At 51.6% G+C, this 20,397-nt stretch overlaps 1 protein-coding gene across 3 annotated transcripts in view; it reads left to right on the plus strand.

Annotated features, from left to right (window-relative positions):
• Window positions 1-20,397, plus strand: part of SASH1 (SAM and SH3 domain containing 1) — a 297,134-nt gene that overhangs the window by 203,439 nt on the left and 73,298 nt on the right. For all 3 annotated transcript variants that reach the window (XM_045844033.1, XM_045844032.1, XM_045844034.1), the window contains exons 3-4: window positions 2,611-2,661; window positions 2,794-2,843. In XM_045844033.1, the coding sequence (XP_045699989.1) occupies window positions 2,611-2,661; window positions 2,794-2,843 (101 nt within the window). The remainder of the gene's footprint in view (window positions 1-2,610; window positions 2,662-2,793; window positions 2,844-20,397) is intronic.

Genomic DNA, 20,397 nt, shown 5'->3' on the forward strand with positions numbered 1-20,397 from the left:
TAATGCATTAAACATCAAAGTACACGCCCCTGCCAATTTCCTCAAAAGTAGCTACAACACACCCAAATGTCTACTATAAGTAACAAAGTAACATGTGAAGTTGAAGTGTTTGGAATGTTCCTTTCTGATCATCAGACACTGCATGGGGTTGTTAACGAGCACCTGCTTCTTATGACATTTTGTGTAACGGACCAAAATGTTATGTTTATGATATTGAGTGACAGAGGATGCACTCAATAAATACAATTTATTGTAAAAAAAAATGCAGATAACAATATGCAGTACTAGCAGAAAACGTCCTATCGTGGCCTCCTACGTAGTGAGGTAGAGACTTAGAGTTTGAAGAAGAGTTGAGATCTGAAGAAGGGGAGAGAGTCGAATCAGGCTTTTTTTCTTCTTTTTTTTTTTTTTGATTGTTTTGGAAGGGCATCTACTGAAGTTGGGAGTTAAAGGGACAATTTTAGGGGAAATTTCAGGGGAGTTAATAGAGTTCTATCATCATCATTCTTAAGACTTTCATTCTGACTCCTGAACAGGATGATTTAGTATGAAAAAATTGCAAAATGAACCTTTGTGTACCACCTGCTGTTTAAGTTGGTGAGTTTCTTCACTGCAGTGCTAAGTGGTGAGCTGTCGGGGGGGGGGGGCGGTCACGATTGGACGGGGCACCAGGAACCTCAGAAATGAGTGTCCCTTTTGTTATTATATCCGAGCCTGAGGTTATATCAGTAGGACTTGGATTGCAACCCAAACATTTCCATACACTGTCTCGTAAAAATGGTGTATCAAGTTTGAGACAGAAATACACATTTGTCTGTCACGAACAAAGGTGGCAGTAACAACCAGGATGCCAATGAGAGAGAAGTGCTATGGATGGATTCACACCACTCTCTTTTTCGCAACAAGTAAGGCCCTTGGACCAGGGGTCGGTGGGGTGCCAGTCCGTTACAACACTTTTTTCCTCTTTCAGTCTCATTGACCCAAACCATCCTGTCCTCAGGTTGACTCAGCCCAGCACGTTCACTTTGTAGTCTGTGTTGGTCCTGGATTCCTGTGAGCTATTTACAGTTAGGAATTTACTCTGAGTTAGGCTCGTTGGACTATTTTACTGCTAGGTTTTGAAAACATGGATCTAGTTTTGCCATCGGGCTGGTGATGAAGTGGGCAGCTGTAGTAAACCGAACAGTCAGATGGCCCGTGGGAAGTCACACTTGAGACGGCCTGCTCCTACTCCCTGCGCGTTAGCCGAGGCTCACAAGGCAGCCCCACCCCCTGCAACAGCGCACGTGCAGTCCTGAAGAACGGAACCGTCGTGGACACACGGCAGGATTGTTGGAGAGCTCGGGGTGAATCCGACGCTTCAGACTTGCGTACTGTCAGCAATAGTACCCAAACTGCCCATTGTCTTGCTGGTGACTCATTGACCAGGCGGGGACCACCCCTGGGCGGCGGAGCACACTGCGGTGAGGCCCTCCCCCACGTCAGCACACGCGTAGAGTCAGAGTGTGGCCCCGCTGAGGAGAAACACCAGTGTGGTGCCCTGTCCCCCAGTGTCCCTCGTCTTTTCCCACGGTGCACCCTGTCACTGTGTAGCCGGAGATTATTTCGTGTATTATTTTCATCACAGGCAACCTTTCATCAAAAGGTTTATTTCTCCTTTTTTTTTTCTTTGAAGGGAGGGGATACTGTTTTGTTTTGTTTTTAAAACTGTGGAATGAGAGTACGATCCATCCCACATGGCTTTATCCCTGACATTGTTGGAATCCTCTGCTGTTGCTTCTGACTTGGTGATCTTCTTGGTGTCTTTTGTTTATTTCATTGATTAACTGGATGCTGCGAGTTGGTTTTTTTTTTTTTTTGGTAGTTTTAAAATTTTCATCTAGGCTAATTCCTTTGTACTGCAGGAGCCTGATGATTTTTAGGGCTTCGAGATAATACCAAGTTAACTTTCCACTTCCCTAAAGACACTGACAACTAGCCCTGCATTACTAAATGCCTTGGAACTGTTTAGAACTTTAAAATCAAGTTGGTGTACCTCAGTGGATTGAGCACAGGCTGCGAATCAAAGGGTCGTCAGTTCGATTCCCAGTCAGGGCACATATGTGGGTTGTGGGCCAGGTCCCCCAGTTTGGGGGTGCGTGAGAGGCAACCACACATTGACATTTCTCTCTCTTTCTCCTTCCCTTCCCTTCTCTCTAACAATAAATAAAATCATTAAAAAAATCAGCTGGGACTCTGTTGTTGAAAAAGACCCTGAACCCCAGAGAAGTCACTGTCCATTCCAGGTCCTGGTGAGGGTCTGATCCCACCCGGAGAATTCTTCCACCGTTAGCTGACAGCATTCCTCATTCTAGCTGACAGCTAGATCGACCTCATGGAATTGTCAGCAGTGGTGAAGTTTGGGAACCAGTTCCATTTTATTTCAGAGGCTAGAGCTCTCGTTTTAAAAACGCCTGCGTTTTTCCAGAAAGTCTGTTTACCCCCACCGCCTCCTCCCCCTGTGCCCTCGTGTTTCCCAGATTCCCCCGGCTCCTGTTACAAATCTGTCTGTCTTGCTGGTGTGGGCCACGTTTGGAAGCCTCAGTAAAAGCGGCATCTGTTCTGTTTTAGGAGAAACCCGACGCCGGCCCCACGTCACTTCAGCTGCGGTCCCAGATCGAAGTAAGCACGACGACTTTAATCATCTATTTTCACTGCCGCCCCTTCCTTCTTTCTTATGTGACACTCTCGGTGCAAAGTCGGCGAAGCCGGCTGCGTGCTGCCTGTGCTGACGCTGTGCACTCTCTCTCCTAGGAGTCGCTCGGCTTCTGTAGCGCCGCGTCAACGCCAGAAGTGGAGAGAAAGTAAGTTTCCCTGCCCGGGGTCAGAAGTGCCGTGCGGAGGTGCTTTGGGGTCTGTGTTGACGGGGGATCCTGTTGTGTGTGTTCTGTGGCGCTGGAGGTCAGTTCCCTCACATGGTGTGTGTGTGTGTGTGTGTGTGTGTGTGTGTGTGTGTGCGCGCACACATGTACCTGGGTGGGCAAAGTAAGTTTTTAAGGATCCACTCTCATTGGTTGTCAGCTAAAGTACCAGCCATCGTTACCTAAAAAATAGATCATAAGTCAGGATATGAAATACTAACATGAAGAGAAATAATACAGGTAAATAATAAAATAATAAATAATAGTACAAGATTAAACTGTTTTTGTTGTACTCACAACTGGAAACCTACTTTTGCCCGCCCCTGGATGTAGGTAGGTGACAAGAGTGTGTTTTTAATTGTCATTCAGCTGGTTCTGTGAAGAGGTATTGACTTCACACTGCTTATCGTGGGCAAACTCAAAATAAATGCCTGGAGAAAGGTATTTATTGGGGAAAGGGAAAGGACGTTTAAGTCAACCAAAATGGGTTTCTTCTTTTATATTCTTAGTTTTGGATATACGATGGAAGTCCTAAAGCAGCAAGGTACAAAGTGAAAAGACTTTCCAGAATAGAACAATGACTGAAACACCCTCCTCCGTGTTTTGATTTTGTGGGTGATCTTAGCGCAGGAATAAACGCTCTTGACAGAGATGGCAAATGCTCACCAACCTTAAAGGTCATATTTTTGCTTCCTTGTCCTAACTGGGACCCTGTAATTTTTACTGTCTTGGAAGATAATTCTATGTTATATGTTGTATTTCCCAGTATTTCTTTCAGGCAACTTTATAAAACAAAACAAATGGTTTTTTTTTTTTCCTTTAACCTTTTTCTTTTCTCCTTTATTCCATTATAATTATGCTAGAATGTTCTATTTATGACCTTCTGGGGTAAAGAAATTTTAAGAAAGCCCACATGTTTGAACAGACACTTCCCTTGGCACGGGGCCACTCACGCCGTTTCACGCCGGGAGAGACACAGAGAAGCGGTGTAGGAGCGAAGTATTTCTGGAATGAAAAGCGCACGCTGGGAGAGCGTGTGTGTGCTTTGCAGCACAGCTCTGCCTAATCCGTCCACGTGTGTGAGCCGCGTGCCGGGGGCAGCTCCGAGGAGGGGAGGCCGCGTGGCCGAAGCTCCTGCTCTCCGTGGAAGGGGCTCGGCACATTTGGGGCAGGACCGAGGCGGGGGGACGCCGGGGGTGATGAGCAAAAGAAAGCCAGTGCCACTGCCCACTCAAGGCCAGAGGGCGGATGGGCAGTCCACATGAGTTTCCTTTGTTTTAGCTGCATGTATTCTCCCAGCAACCTAGTCATGTGGAGGCTGAAGCAGCCAGGAGATTAGACCTGACATTGACTTTGAAACTAGGTGGCACTGTGGTTGATGGTGAACTGCGCGTGGACAGAAGTGTTGAGTGGAGGGGCCGCAGGTTCACCAGACCTAGCGTGCCACCTATATGGCCTGCTTCCAGCTGAGAGCTCAGGTGTTCTCTCGGTTTCTGAATCCTTCAGGAAATGAGAGTTGTTTGTTTTTCCTCTTGAGGGGAAGTGACTCACCAAATTTGTACTAATCTTAGGCTAGGCATTTCTTCTTCCCCTTAATTATGGGTAGTCATTCTTTCCGTGTCTATAGCCTTCACTTAGTGAAATGTGGCATGACTCTTGTGGCCGAGAGAGAGAATGACAGCCTCCTCTGAGGTTAACAACAACAACAAAAAATTGAAATCATATACCCACACAGCCCCAACCTCTTCATCTGTAATGCTGCCATTTTGTTTTTGTTCTTTTAAATCGTTAACTTAAACTTAGGTGTTTAAGTAAATTGAAGGTTTTTTAATACATTTTGTCCTTCATTTTCTTATTAATACATTTGAAAATTGTGGGTTTTTTTTTTTTTTTTGCTATAAAGGACTTTTGAAAAAATGTTACATTACAGAAAATTTGCGTTTGTACAGTGGACTTCCACGTAAGCTTTACTGAGACTGGCCAGTTCGCACACCCCTGCTCTCTCTCTCTTACATAAATCACTCATTATTCTTGCTGCTGGACTATTTGAGAATAAATTGCAGGCATCACGGCACACACCCCTAAACACTTCAGCATATATCTCTTAAGGGCAAGTGTATGCTCTTACGGAACCACAGTATAATTAACACATAGAGGCATTTTAATACTGACTTTCCCAATATATAGTTTATATTCAAGTTTCTTTAATTGTCCCAGCAATGTTTCTTACAGCACTTTCCCCCCCAATCCCACACTTTTTGTCTATTTGTTTTTTAAGACTTTATTTATTTTTATTTTCAGAGAGAGGGGGAGAGAGGGAAAAGGGAGAGAGAGGCACATCGCTGTGAGAAACATGGGTCAGTTGCCTCTGGTACACACCCTGACCAGGGACTGAACCTGAACCCGGGTAGGTGCCCTGACGGGGAATCGAACCCTGACCTTTTGCTCTGCAGGACAATGCCCAACCGAATCACACCAGTCAGGGCCCAATCCAAGACTTTAAAAAACAATCATTCATGGCATTTACATGTCATGTCTCTTGTCACATTTAGTCTGAAAGGATTTTTTGGCTTTTCTTCTCTATGATATTGATATTTTTTAAGAGTGTAGGCTAGGTGTTTTGTGAAATACTCCTCAATAGTGATATTAATTTCAATCACTTGATTAAGATGATGCCTGTTGGGTTTCTGAGAAGTTACAGTTTCTCTTTTGTAATGCAGATATACTGTGTGAGAGATCATCTAAGATTGTATCTGTTGGGAACCACCCTGCCTGGTATCAGAAGCTGTAACCCCCACCAAGGCTAAGGCTGAGGGAATGACCTTGGACCTTAAGCCACCAAGGAGACAAAGCTTATCCCCCTGGCAGGAGCACTGCTGCCGCTCCTTTTACTTCACCCTGCCTGGCCCCCAATGCTTGGTCAGTTAGCCAATGCGGGGTAAGATTCCCCAAGGGGGGAATGACCTAAGACAGGCACAATCACGTGGGAGGCCCCCAAGGAAGGACTTTGGGGGCTACAGCAAAAGGGGGTGATGGACCCTCGCCCCTAGGTTTTGACAAAGCCTGAGTCCTCATTGTCTGTGAGAAAATCTCCTAATCTCTTGGCTGCCTTACTTCCCTTGCTCCACCTAAGCCTGAAACAATGACAGAGGGTGGTGCAGCCCTGTACTAGAAAGGGCGGGTTCCCTGGGTGATCGGGCCTAAGAAAGAATATGTAAAATCCTGTGAAACCTGCTTTGTTTAGAATGCTCTCAATTAAATGATAAGGGTCCAAGGAAGAAGTAAGTTTGTTCCTTAAAGTTTTTTACAGCTCTTTAGCTTTCTGACCCTGACTCAAAATAGGCCCTCAGAGTTCCTTGTTATTTGATCCTTACTTCCCAGCAATGAATAACGAGCTTTCCCTGAATTCCTGTGTAAATGAACCCAGTAAAAGCTGCTGAGGAAAAGACTCTTGGTCCTTCTCCTTCGAGAGATCAGCCACCTTTCCTCCCCAAGCAAATCATGTCTTGGTAGACTTATTCTCATCCGTGGTGGCTGGGGGTGCTCTGTAGACAAGGCTCCCCCACATATATCTATATCTTGTTCTTCATCAAACTTTTACCTGATGGTTTCAGATTCCTTTCATGATTCTTGCTTGAATCCGTTTTTACTGTGACTTGCAGAATGGTGATACTTATTCTTAAATTGATAATTATTTTGGATTAAATCTTCCAGAAAGGTTTTTTTTCTGAAAAGATTGAGGTGTTGCTCTGGACACTCTGGGTCAGATTATAACTGGAGTAGGTGGAGTGCAGTGTTAGTGTTGGATTATTTGTTTGTGTGTCCTTGAGAATGCAAATACTTCGAGAGGCAAAGTCCTGCTGTTCTTCACGTCAAAATGCTTGCTGGTAGCTTTTCAAGCCCTGGAGGGGTGACCTGCCAACAAAAATAGCCTTCTGAGGCAACATTGTTTTAGGGGCAGACTTTTTTCCTGCTTTTTATTTGAAAGGCCAGAGAGCTCAGTGAACGTAAGCGGACAGATCCCACAGCAGCCGGCCCTCAGTCGATTGACGCAGACAACGTGGAGGTCGCGCCCTTGGCCCTGTGGGCCCCTGCCTTGCAGACCCACAGCCCCGCCCTCCCCCAGTTGTCTCTGGAGCCTGGGCACATCTTGCTTCTTTCCTTCTCCCCAGCAAAAACCTGCTTAAGGCAGGAATCAGGCATTAGTTATGATGCAAATGTCTGATTTCTACAAACAAAACCGAACATGATCTTTCTTAGGGGTGTTTAGCATTTCATAGGTTTAAACTCTTAAATGACAGGAATTTGCATCTGACCCAAAGAGACGGAACCTTCGGTAGGGGCCTTTCGTAGGGGAGCCAGACAGCTAGAAAAGTGCAACGAACCTGACCTCACTGCACCTGGACACCTGCCTGGTGGGGCTGCTGGGGCTCTGTTTGGCTGGAGATGTGGGTGACCTGCATGGTAGGTAGGTAGGTAGGTAGGTAGGTAATAGATATACAACAAATCCGCCCCCACCTGGTTCGACAAAGGCCCCATTCACCCTTATTTTCTTACCATCTGGTGCCTCCACGCGCTTTCACTGAAAATGTAAAAAGGTCAAGGGAGCTTTCATTTGAACTTCTTCTACTGATACCTGTATATTGGTTGTTGGTGAGGTTACCTACTTTGTTATACCAATCTTGGGTTTGTGTCAACTGGCTGAAGGGTGAACGTCACTGAATTTCTTGTTACCAGGTAGTCTCAAGATTGCATGGAAAGGAAGTCTTTTTTGCCTGGAAATATCTGTGTAACTGTATCTGTTAGGAATGAGTTTAGCTACAAACAACATAAAGCGTGACAAATAGCAGCATAAACAAATGCAAGGTTCCTTGGGTACATCCCTGTTCCGAGGTTGGCACAGGGTCCCAGGCAAGCCTTCGGGGGCCCAGACCATCGTCTTTTTGCGGGGGCGGGGTTGTGACCTCCTGTTTTAAAGTGCCTGCTGCTTCTGGTGGGAAGGGGAGAGAAATGGGGTGAAGGGAAAAAGATCAGAGGGCAAAAGGCCACAGGTACATTTGAAAAAAAGCTTTCCGAGAACCTCTGCGTGGCCGGCACTGTGTCCCACCCCCAAACCCCTACCCTACTCCCTCCTGCAGCACCTGCTCGGGGAGCCCTGGCTCTGTGTCCAGGACCCTGTGCTGGGATCTGGGATCTTGTGGTGAAGCAGGGACATGAGCCTCGTGTAGGGAGATGGAATACAAACAATTTATATGTTTTAAATGGTGCCTTGGAGAAAAATGAAGCAAAGAAAGGGGGCCCAGAATCGGGCACTTCCATAGCCAAGAAGGGAGTTTGGAGAAGTGAGTTTCTGGCTGAGCTCATGGCTGCCCAGAACAAAGCGGGCTTCTGAGGAAGGAGGGAGAACAGAGAATGTGTAGGAAACTAGCGGTATTTCCCATGATCATTTACTGTTTTATGTGTATGTATACACGTATAAACACAGGGTAGTCTGAAAATCAGCTAGTTGTCTCACACAGAAGCTCCATGTCAGGATTATTTAGTTCATTACTTCTGGGGAGGCCACTGTGGGGGAGCTCCTGGCGTTTTCTAGGTGTTTCCAGATGCAAGTAGACTCAATGGGGTTGGTTCTTACAGACTGAAAGCTGGAAAAGGAAAGGCAGGAAATAGGAGATGATGTTTAATGAGTGCTTATGATGGGCCAGGAACCGACCTAAGTGCTTACCGCTGGCCCGTGTGAGCCTCACAGGCCGTTGTGAGGTTCGGTAGGATATCTATCGTTCCCATTCACAAGAGCAGAAACTGAGGCACAGAGAGGCTCCTAAGTTGCCTGGGGCTACACAGCTAAAACGTGGCAGAGCCCAGCTTTGACCCCAGGTGGGAACCCTTGCCCCCAACCACTAAGGTATCATCTCAAAGACTTATTTACAGTTGTCTTGCTGGTGCCGATAGAGAGGTTAGAGGCAAACTGAGAGCATTATATAAACAGCAGCACTTAAAACATGCACTCCTGCGGTTCCCTGGGAAGTAGGAGCACGTTTTTCCCTCTTCGTATATAAGCTGGGGCTAAGTTATTTATTTGTAGAGGCAAGAAGGCCCAAAATAAATTTCCAAGCTTTGCCTTAGCCAGTATTTATAAGCTCTTTCCTACTAAGTCTTTCACCAGAGTTGAACATTCGCTGATTTAAGCTTCACTTTTTTTCATTACCTCTGACTACACTTGAACTATTTTACGGTGAAGAAGCCCAAAAATATATATATATAGCGTGATGGAAGAGGGAAGACAGATGAGAGGAGGGAAGGCCAGCGGAGCAGTGTTCTGGAGTCGGATGAAACGGACGGACCCCGGTTGATGGATGTCCTAAATGCAGGCGTCCACTCCATTTGGACATCGCTTCGCTCTCGGATTTGTTTCCTCTGGCAGGCTGATCATTCTTTTGATGGTGTCGACGTTCTGTTCTCCCCCTGAAAACCCTCGGTCTTTGCCTTCCCTCTGAGACCCCAGGGAAGAGGCCCCTCCCTGCACGAGTTCCCGCGTTCCAGTGCCTCTCGCTCACCTGCGGCTTTCTAGACCGCTCGCGTCTCTGACCTCTCCTCCTTCCTCCTCCTTCTTCCTCTTCCTCCTGGCCCCTGTGCTCTGCCCTCAGCCTGCCTGTGGCCTGCCTCATCCCTTGACCTGCTCTCCAGGCGGGGTGAAGCCCCTGCAGTTTCCCAGGCCGGCCATGTTTTCTCCCACGGCATGCCGTGCCTCTGACATGGATGCTCCTTCTGGAAGGGTGTCTGTCCCCCGTGCTCACCGCCTTCCCACGCTCCTTACCTGGGCAAGCTCCATTCTACTCTCAAAGATGCAGCTCTAGTCTCGGCTTCTCCCAGAGCCTCCCCTCATCTGCAGAGTTGAGGTGAAGGCTCTGCCTGTTGGGCTTTGCTGCCACTTTTGCAGTGTCCCACAGTACGTGTGTGTGTGTGTGTGTGTGTGTGTGGTCCCCTCCCACTCGGAACTCTGGGTCTTTTACCCACAAGATCTTCAATAATGGATACGTGAGGCATGGGTGAGTGTGCACCAACTCACGTAGTTCCTCCTTCACCCCAAGGAGATCACGCTGTTCTCCCAACCATCATGCTATGTCTCGGCTCCCGCAGTTACCGAGGCCAGTGATGAAACCATAACTATCGCAGAGACACCCGCCCCCCGCCGCCCCCACGGGCAGACCCTTGCTGCGCTGGGCACTGCCGACTTCCCTTCTGGCCCCACTTCTCCCTTCGTTCTTGGTGTCTGTGACATTGTGGCTTCCTCCTTACACTTTGCCCACTTTTTACAGTTCCCTTTTGTCTGCCCACCCCTCACTGGGGTCTTCCCCTGGGGCTTTTTATCCAGCCTGCCAGCGCTCCCAAGACGCCCATGCCCATGGCCTCAGACTGTTGTGTCCAGGCGCCTGCCTCAGACCTCCCGTCTCTGTCGAGTCCCATTTCCCAGCCTGGAGACCTGCCTGCGGCAGCCCCTTGCCAGACGCCTAGTCCTTCCTTTGCTGTCGCCCTGAGCTGTGCCTTGGTACGGCAGAACTCGTCACCCCCTCTTTATCTGCCTTCCTTAAAATGCCCCTACTTCCCTCACCCCTGAACAACCGCTAATCAACTTTCTGTCTCTATAGATTTGCCAATTCCGGACATTTCGTGGGAATGGAGTCATGTGTGTTTTAAGTGACTGGCTTATTTCACATAGCACCATGTTTCCAAGGGTTAGCTGTCGTTCATTCCTTTTTGCTGTATATGTGCCACATTTTGTTTATTGATTGGTGTAGATTTAAGGTGGTTATGGCTGTTACTAATGGTGTTGCCATGAACATCTATATCCAAGTTTTTGTGTGGTCATCTGTTTTCTACTTTTAAAAAAAAATCAACTTAGCCCTGGCTGGTGTAGCTCAGTGGACTGAGCACCAGCCTGTGAATCAAAGGGTCACCGGTTCAATTCCCAGTCAGGGCACGTGCCTGGGTTATGGGCCAGGTCCCCAGTAGGGGGTGCATGAGAGGCAAGCACACATTGATACTTCTCTCTCCCTCTCTTTCTCTCTCTTCCCCTCTAAAAAATAAAATAAACAAAATCTTTTTTAAAAATCTACTTAGTTGAGATATAGTGCACATGCCATAGAAGTCATGCATTTAGCGTACAACCCAAAGGTGTTCACAGGTATGTGTCACCACCACTGTGGTCAATGTAGAACATTTCAGTCACCTCCCACAGAAGCCCCGTTACCCTCTGGCGATCATGCCTCTGTCTCCTGAGGACGCCGAGCCCTGGGCAGCCACGGACCTGCTCTCTATCTGTACAGATTCACCTGTTCTGAGCAGGTCCTGTAAGGTGCCCTCACACACAAGGCTCTAAGTGCATTTTTTAAGGAAAATCTGTTTATTACAGCTCCACTAAGAATAGAACTTTGAATCTAGTTTTTGGTAACTTTGTATCCAGCCTCCTTAAGATGCGTAAGAAAGTCTCCCTCAAGTTCTTTCCCCAGTGGGCCCTCCCTCGTCCTCAGTGAGCTTGTTTCCAGAGTCTGGGCAGGGAGGGCCCCGGCTTGGTGTCTGCGGGGAAGCCGGGAGGGCAGGGCCTGCCGCCTGTGGTCCTGCGGGCTCCTCCCCCTCTGCGACGAGCGGGGCTCTCCAAGCCCGTCCTCCTTCCCAGAAGTGAGCACTGGAGACCTGCGGGCACTGGGCCCCCTGGGTCCTTAGCCCTCCTCAGGCACCGGCCAGAGTTGGTGAGAACTGCTGATGAGGTCTGCGAGTTTGCCGGGAAATGCAGGTCAGGCCTCGTGCCTGCAGCTGAGACGAGTGCGTCCTGTGTCCACATCCTGTTTGTGGCAGGGCTGTGGGTGGGGAGGGGAACACCAGGTTTTTCCATGGGGAAGGTGCCACGTGGGTACCAGCCTGAGGAAGCCGTGTGGAGGTGTGTCCTTTAGAACAGTTCGCACGTTGGTTTGGCCTGGTTCCCGTGGATGTGTCCTCGCAGAGTGTCCGTCCTCCTGTTAGGTCAGCACTGGAGACCCCAGGGGCCACGGCCGCGGGGGCCTTCGAGCTCACCAGGGTGGGAAGTGCAGGCGGAACAAGAACAGTGAGCGTAGGTTTCACTGAGGGAATGGGCTGCACCGAGAGCCAGGCGCCAGTGTGTCGTGCATGTTATCTGTTCTTTTGCCTTGCTCAGTTTACCTGCCGGTAGCCATCTGCCGGGGCTGTGGGCTCAAGGGCAAGGTCACCGTCCAGGGCACTGGCGCTTGCAGTGCACTTTCCATCTGTGATTGACCACCTGGGTCACACCCCACCCCCTTCTGCCTCCCCCGCCCCTCACCCCCAGCTCAGTTACACAGCGATGAGTGTGCGTCAGGTGGACTCCAGGGTCCCTTCCAGCCTGGGCCATCTTTCACATGTGACCCGGCCCAAAGCTCAGCTCGGCACCAGCCACCTCTGCGTAGACTGTCCACATGGGCAGCTTGCTATCTCCCTGGGATCGGCTTGGTATGGACAGAGCCTGAGCTGCAATTTAAGTTCTGCTCATTGTGGATTTAACTTCTCTAAGTTTCGGGTTCCTAATTGGCTAAATGAGCACCCTAAGAGCTCTCTCTGAGCTCATTGTGCAGACTGCCTAGCACGGTGCCTGGCACAAGACAGGTGCCTGCCTTCCCCTTGTCCTGCCCCCCACCTCCTCTGTCCCGTGTGGGCGCTGCCCAGGACAAAGGCAGTGTGGCTGTGGTTTTTACCCTCAGTCTGGTCAGGAGGGTCCACGCACAGAGCTGGTTGATGTCCGCAGCCACCTCAGGTGTGCCATTCCCACCTGGGCTTTCCTTTCCGTGCCCCAGAGAGGGGGGGGCAGGGACGGCCACGGTTTCCCCAGGCCCCTCGCAGACCAGCATGCGCCGAGGTATGCGTGCGTGCGGGCGGATGAGCGCCCGCTCACGTGTGTGCTGCGTCTCCCAGCATAGTTGAAGGGCTCGGCATTCCAGAGCGCAGGAGCTCAGGGCAGGGGCAGCTGTGCCAGGAGCCTCCTCCTCAGCTGTCGCCTTGGACTTCGTCTGGGGAGGGAGCCTCCAGCTGACCCGGCCCCGGCTCCCGTCCACACGCGGGGCCTTGTGTCCTTTCTGTGCGACACGGGAGACGGGCGCGATGGCCAGGAAGTACTCCGTGTGGCGGATGGCTGCTGGCTGTTCTCTCTTCTGCAGGTGAGGCCGTCCGAACGCCGGGCTCGGGAGGAGGGTGGGAGGGGAGGGAGGCTGTCGGTGCACAAATACACTCCTATTCCGGCAAGGATAAGGGAAGACCTGAACCTGTAATTTCTGTGTGTAAGTCCTTCTAACAAAACTGGGAGGTGAACGTTCGTTTAAGGTAAGGGAACTGAGGTTTAGAACCGCTCCCCAGTTTTCCAAGATCACCGCAGCCTTGGGCGAGGTGGAGGCGGACTTCTGACCCAGACCTGTTTGTCCGGTGGAGTCAGTCCTTCTGCCATCCGTAGACTCCCCCACGGGGGCCACACCAGGACCGTGTGCTGAGGGTGGACCGGTGATGGGCTGGCCACTAGTGAAGTTCCCCTGAGTAAATGTTCTCCAGATTTCTGCTGCGTGGGTGCGCGTGGGTCCTGGCCAGGTGGAGAGGAGAGGAAGGGTAGATGTCCTCTTGCAGCCTGAAGATGCTGTGGCACAAGGTCGTGTGACTCCAATGCAGGGGAGCTGCCAGAGGAGGGGCAGTCTGTCCCTCTGGGGGACAGGCGTGGACCTGGGCACCACAGAGATTTGGTGTCCGTCAGGCTTCTGTAGGAGAAGCTGACGTTCAGGCACGTCATTATACAGCATTTCGACTTTAAGCATTCATGGGGGCTGGCTGTGCAGCCGGGCGAGGCCGATGATGTGGCGTGAAGTCAGGGGGACTGGCACTTGGGGCGAAAAAGGTGCAGGACAAACTGGGGAAGGAGGACAAACTGCCATCTGCAGGAGTGGGCTGATGCCCACGTCATCTCACCACCTCCGCCTCTGATGGCACAGGGACCTTGCAGAAGCCCCTGGCACCCCTCCCTCCTCTGGAGCAGAACAGGCCACGGGTCCGGGACCCATAGAGCCCGAGAAGGGGACTCGGCAGGAATGTGAGTACTGCCGGCCTGGCTGCCGCCCCGTGCGCCCCATGACCTGGGGGCATGCGATGACACGTGTCAGCTGCGTCCTGCACGGATCTTGAAGCAAAGAAAGAGAATGGCTGCTGGTCTCCTTCTGCTTATTGCATCCCGCATGACTGTCCCATGTCTCGCACACACACTGACCTGGAACCGTGCAGGAAGGGGATTCTGGGAGACGCCCTCCAGCTGAGCTAAACTACACGTCCACTTTGGGTTCCCAAAAGAATGAGCATGGGGGGGCTGACTGGGCGGTTTCTTGGGGAAAAGAAACAGAGGGGACCGCAGTTCCAGGCAGAAGCAAGGTGTGCTGAGCTGTGGGAGTGCAGCACCTCGGGGGTGGGTGGGGGTGGGTACGTGGCTCAGGTCAGTGCAGCCGGAGAGCCAGCTCGTGGGAGCAGCTCAGGGGTTGCCTGGTGGTGGGTTTTGCACGTTGGAGCCACTGTCTGTGTGTGGGGCGGGGGGGGGGGGGATTGGATGCCCCCCCTGGAGACAGGGAGACCAGTGCAAAGGGGAGAGATCCCGAAGGTCCCAAACCTGGCAGACCCTGTTTTTTATGATGCCCCTGCTTTTAGAATTCTTCCATCCACCGGCTCCTTCGGCCATCCAGTCCTGAAGGAGTGTCTCCTGCATTCCAGGCACTGGGAATGGGTCTGTTGCTCAACACTCAACCCAGCCCCCAACCCCTATCTGAAAGCTTTGTCCGAGTAAAACCGCACCGTCAGGATAACACTTGGAGAATGTTAACTGCTCGTATTGTATCTCACTGTATCCTGCTTGCTTCTTTGAAATTCTCCCCTGGGAAACTGCTGTCTGTCTCTTGGAGGTGTGGGACTGGAAGGAGACGGAGGGATGGACCAGGAGGACGTGTTCCCCAGGGTTTACCGAGGTAAATCGGTGGCTCCATGCACGTTCACACCTTAGCTGGAGAGCTGGTTGCCCAGACAGACCCTCGGGCCCCGCCCAGGTGAAATGCCTCGGCTTCTCCAGACGGGGAACCCGGGAGCCGGGACCCCGTTCCCCAGGAGCTGCCCGAGCAGCCTGCTCGCTTTTGCGAATGTCTGCCAAACCCCGTTCCTCGTCTGTCGGGTCGAAGCCCTGCGGTTCGGCCGCACGTCTGAATCCCCAGTGGGGCAGGGGCCGCCCCGCCGATGCTGGCGGGGGTCACGTGTCATGGTGGCGGCCCCGGCGGCACTGCCTGGCTGGCATGGAGTCGTCTCCAGCAGATGCTGGGGCGTCGCTGCAGATAAAACCACAGAATCAGAGGGGGAGGATGCGGAGCCATCGGAGGGCAGAGGGAGAGCAGCCAGCAGGATTACAGGGAGCCGCTTAGTGGGTGCAGGGGTGGGGGCGCGGTGGGGGACACAGGCGATGGGCAGGAATCTCGAACTGAGATGGGCACGGTGCCGGATGCTAACCAGACTTTCTGCGGTGACTTCCCAGCATACACACGTACGCAATCATTGCGTAGTGCACCTGGAACTAACGACCCTGTGTGTCCATGATGTCTCAGTATAAAGTGATGTCTGGGCAGACAGGGCAGTGTGGGTTCCTGTTCTCACGGTCAGTATTTGTAACAGGAAACATTTCCACCTGCCGTTTCTGAAGGAGTGAAAAGAGACAGACGAAAGGAAGGTTCGGTTGGCTATTTATGGTGGTGGTCCCTGTGGAGAGGACCCACCCAGTCCTCTGTGCTGCCGCCAGGAGGCCCCGGAGGGTGGCTGCCACTGCGCCACCAGCATGTTGTCAGCAAGGCTAGCAGGGGTCCCCTAGCCCCCGGCTCCTCCGCCTTTGCCCTTCAGACGTGGCTTCTTGGACTCCCCCACTCCCCCCAGAGCAGCTGGCAGAAGACACACTGGCAGCCCCGGCCCCCAGGTCCCTCCCCGGCTCCCTCTGCAGCCAGACCGCTCAGCAGCAGCCAGTGTGGCCAGCGTGGCTCGGGCCACAGTGCATGGCTGCCACTGTGTGTTTCCCCCAAGAAAGTTCTGACCAGCTTCCTGTGCCATCTCCATGGAAACAGAACGAGGAGATAATTGAGCGGAGCCTCTGTTCCTCCCATCGCCCCTCTCCCAGTCCCCACTCGACTCTGAGGCTGAGGCTGAGGCTGGCACAGGCCAGCGCTTTGCAGCCAGCTTCTCCCCAAACGCAGGTCCAGGCACAGCAGAGAAGAAGGGCAAAGGCCGAGTTTCCTTACTGTGCCGACCCCGGCTGGGATGAGTCGCCCCGGTGCAGCCTGCCCCAGTGAGGGTGGCAGCCCATTTTCACAGCCGTTTCTGCGGCGGGACCTGCGGCACACACCCTGGTCGCCAAATGGCTTCTCAGACAAACAGCCGACGCTGCCAGCTAGCTGGCCGGCCGGCCTCCAGCCTCAGCCACGTTTCCTGGCGGAAAAGCCGTGCCTGGGCCACGTATTTATTACACATATGCCGTGCATGTTAAAAGGGATGCAGAGGGAAGGAGTAATTTCACTCCCTTTACAGAAAAATAGCAGCCATGAAAAAGTCAACAAAGCTGCTTACATGTTTTTTTTCCTCATGCTATAAAAACTACCTTTTGTGGTCAAAACAAATGCTAAAACCCTGTTTTATTTTATTTTGCCTGTGACAGCTCAGTAATTCTTAAGATATAAAAACCTAAATAAAATGGGACGTTCCCATCCAGGCCCTAAAAGGGAGGCATTTAGCTTTTACTGGTTACATCAGACCCAGACTGAGCAGTAGGTGGAGTTCAAGGCCTTTTCCTTTTTTTTTTTTTTTTTAACACCTTCATTCGCATGCCTGTGGAGGACACCTCTGAAGTCAGAGCTTCAGCTGGGGCCACGTGCTCAGGGCTCCAGGCCCCAGGGCCCGAGTCACAAATTCTGCTGCACTCTCAGTGCCTGTGTTTAGAGAAAGCGCACACTGTTTGGGCTCCAGGCTCACAGCGCTGGGCCTGGCACTGCAAACGCAGTGAGGAGCAGACAGTGGAGGCCCCTGCCTTCCTCCGTCAGATGCTGTCTTGGGAAGAACGGTGGTCTGTCTGGGTGTCGGGAGAGCTGAGCTGAGGCCCAGCTCTGTAACTGACCGTAGGAGAAGTCCCATGGACATCGAGGGCCTCGGTCTCTCCTCTGTGTGACGGGCTAATTCTTTTCGGGGCCTCTGTGAGCCTGAACCACGATGAGAGGCATACGAATGTTCTTGGTAAGCCCAGACCCAGTGCTTTATAGAAGCTGGTTGGTCATCTTCACCCCTTAACCACCACTGAGTCAGGGTTCCGTTCACTTACGTGCAGACGAAACCTGCCTGCGGCGTTGAGGCAAATGGGAACATATTTTTTTTTCATCTGGCAAGGAGTCTGGACCCAGGTGTTCCAAGGCTGCTATAGCTGCTCAAGGAAGTGTTTTCTTTCCTCCACCATCCACATAGCATGCGACTCTGTTCCTTACGAGAAAATGACCACAGCTTGGGTGCTGTGCCCATGTTTGGGGCAGTTACCAAAGGGAAGGGCGAAAGGGCACAAGACACGTGAAAACCGAGTCAGTCCTCTTCATTATGAAACCATCAGCTTCCCCAGAGTCACCTCGCTGTGAAGTTCCTCTGCATCTTCCCGGACAGAGGCTGGCACCTGGCCTCGGCCGGCTGCCAGGGGGCGTGGGGGAGGCGAGTATTCTATAGGGTGCACTGCCACCCAAACAGAGTCAGGGGTTTTTAGTTGGAAAGGAGAAGAGCTTGGATACGAGAAGGGGAGCCTCTGGCCTTGCCTGCTGTCACCACTCAGGGATCCCACCACTGCCGTCCTGCAGCTGGTCCACATAGTCACCCAGAGATACTGGAAGGCATGGGCCTTGTGTCCTTGTCCCTCAGCAAGCCAAGCAGGGCTTCATTATCTACAGCGAGCAATAAATGCCGGATCAGCAACCACTGTTGGCTGTTTTTGTGTAAGACTGATCCCGTTACCGATGCCGTTTTATGGCATCTCACATGCAAAATCATATTATGTGCCCTCTGGTGTGCCCTGGGGGTGTTCTGAAGGTAGTCCCTGCACTTGAAGACGTGGGAGGGCATTTGTGCCTTTCGAGCGCGTTCAGGAGTGCTCTCCGCGTCCAAGCTGGCGCCCACACAGCGAGGGCCAACCAGCATCTTGGGCAGTTCAGACCCACGGGGCCACAAATGAAGAGTAATACTACGGCCCAGGTGGGGAAGTGGTTTTGGGGGATGAGTGTGTTCTGCCCCAGCTTTGACCACCCCCCCCCCCCCCACATGCCCAAGCACGTTTGGCTCTGCACTTGCACTTCGTATTGAGTGGCGTTGCGGCCTGGACACAACCGGGCCGTGGGCTCTCGCCTCGGAGAGCTGGCTCCTGGGTGCTTTCAGGCCTGTAACTGTCCAACTTCCACCAGCGCTCTGTGTCGTTAACTTCGGGACAAGTTACTGGCTGGTGACGGAAAGGACACAGATCTCTTTCTGTGCTCCTTCGAGGATTTTCAGGTTCGTTCTGGCTGGGGCCTGCTCTCGGCCTGGAGAGCCTGTTGGCCGTCCCCAAGGTACCAGAGAGCCAGCCCCTTTCGGGTTGAGAAACTGAAGTGCATTTTGAGAAGGACTTGGACTTGACTCCATGGGGGCAGCCGGCTGAAAGAAAAGGCCAGCGGTTGTAGTCACTGGTTCTTGGAGGTAGCCTGCCACGTGCAGACTTGCTCCAGATAACCCTGAAGGTCATACTGGACCGAAACGTCTAGAAAACCTACGTCATCAGTAATATTATTGTCTCCATGTTGCGTAGTAGGAAACCAGGGTTCACGGGACTCAGTCACTTGTGCCAAAGGTTACTGGTGAGTGAGTGGTAGAGCCGGACTTCTGAGCCCTGGCGGTTGCATTCCAGAACCCACATCGGGAGCCACTGTCCCGGGCAGCTTCCCGCATGGCGCGCCCTGGGAAAACGGTCGAGATAAGGTTATTCACGTCTGGATACCGGTCCGTGGCCCGTGCGACTCTGCGTTGACATCATGTCCAGTCGTTGGCGTGGGTTTTCTTTTCAGTTCTAAGAAAAACAAATTATTTGTATAAAGCGTGATGGAGAAGAGAAAGAAATTATTATACCCACCCAAACTATTTGAGGGAAGTAAATATTTTTTTTAAAAAAAGAGGAACCTCGGTGATTTGGGAACTGTTGCAGTGTAGGAGCCATGTCGTGGGCACGCTCCGGAGAAGAGTTACGAGAGGGCACGTTTATGGGGAACTTCCAAGTGCCAGGCGCTGGGCTGAGCCCCTCCGGTGCATTGTCTCATGCAGTTCTCCTAATAGTCCCTGAAGGGAGGCACTGCTTTTATCGGCATCACATCACAGGAAAAGAAAGCATGGCTGAGGTTTGTGGCAGGGCTGTCCCAGGTGTGCGTGACCTCTGAGTGTGTGAGTGCCTCCCCTGTGCCTTGGGTTGGGTACATCAGACGCCTACCTGCCCTGTTCACTTATAAAGGTGACTTTGTTAAAAAAAAAAAAAAAAAAAGGCCAGAAAGTACAGCCTGGGAACAGACTGTGCATGGAAAGAAATAGCCTCTATGGGGTTATTTTCACCAGAGTGAGAAAATGTCACCAGCGTTGTCATTTATACGAAATATCCAGGGAGTTCTAACAGTATGCCCGATTTTGGCAACAGAATTACTTTCCATCCGAGCCAATGACTTTGGAAAGCTGAATTCTGTCTTGTATGTGAAATCCAGCAGCTATTGGCTGGGAAGGACCAGCTTTCCCCAAAGGGAAAGCGAGAGAGGAGCATGGGGCGCAGGTTTTAAGGTGGCGCTCGCCTCTTGTGCCCACCCTCCCCGAGAGCGGGTGCCTCCCACATGGGGGAGGCTCCGTGCCCCTTGCCTCGCCTGAGTCCTGGCCCTGTGGCTGAGAAAGGGGCTGGCCCTTGGATTTTTGCAGACAGTACAGTAGCGTGAACAGGGATTTGTTTAAAATATATTTCTATGAAACAGAAGAGAGATGCCCCTAGGATGAAAAATATCTTTGATCCCCAAAGGGTAATCAGACTTATCCAATTAAGGAATTACCTATTTTACGTAAAGTTATTTGTCACTAAATGTGCAGACTAGGAACATGAGTACTTAGTTACATCTGTCATGGAGAAAGAGAGTAGCAACTCACTAAAGGCCCCTCGACCCGTTTACCTTCCTCCACGGCCCTCTGGGCGCGCACAGTGCAGTGGCACAGATGTCTCGGTCCTTTTCCTGGGTCCTCAGGCGGACGCTGCTGGCTTTGGGGACTGCGTTGGCAGGCCCGGGAAGATGCAGGAAAAGACCCAGACACAGCAAACGCCCCGACTCAAAATTCAGCAGGAAAGAAACTAATGGAGAAGTGTATTTCCGGAGACTCA

The sequence above is a fragment of the Phyllostomus hastatus genome, unplaced genomic scaffold (genome assembly GCF_019186645.2).
Source record: "Phyllostomus hastatus isolate PE091 unplaced genomic scaffold, TTU_PhHast_1.1 phas_contig_40, whole genome shotgun sequence".
NCBI lineage: Eukaryota > Metazoa > Chordata > Mammalia > Chiroptera > Phyllostomidae > Phyllostomus > Phyllostomus hastatus.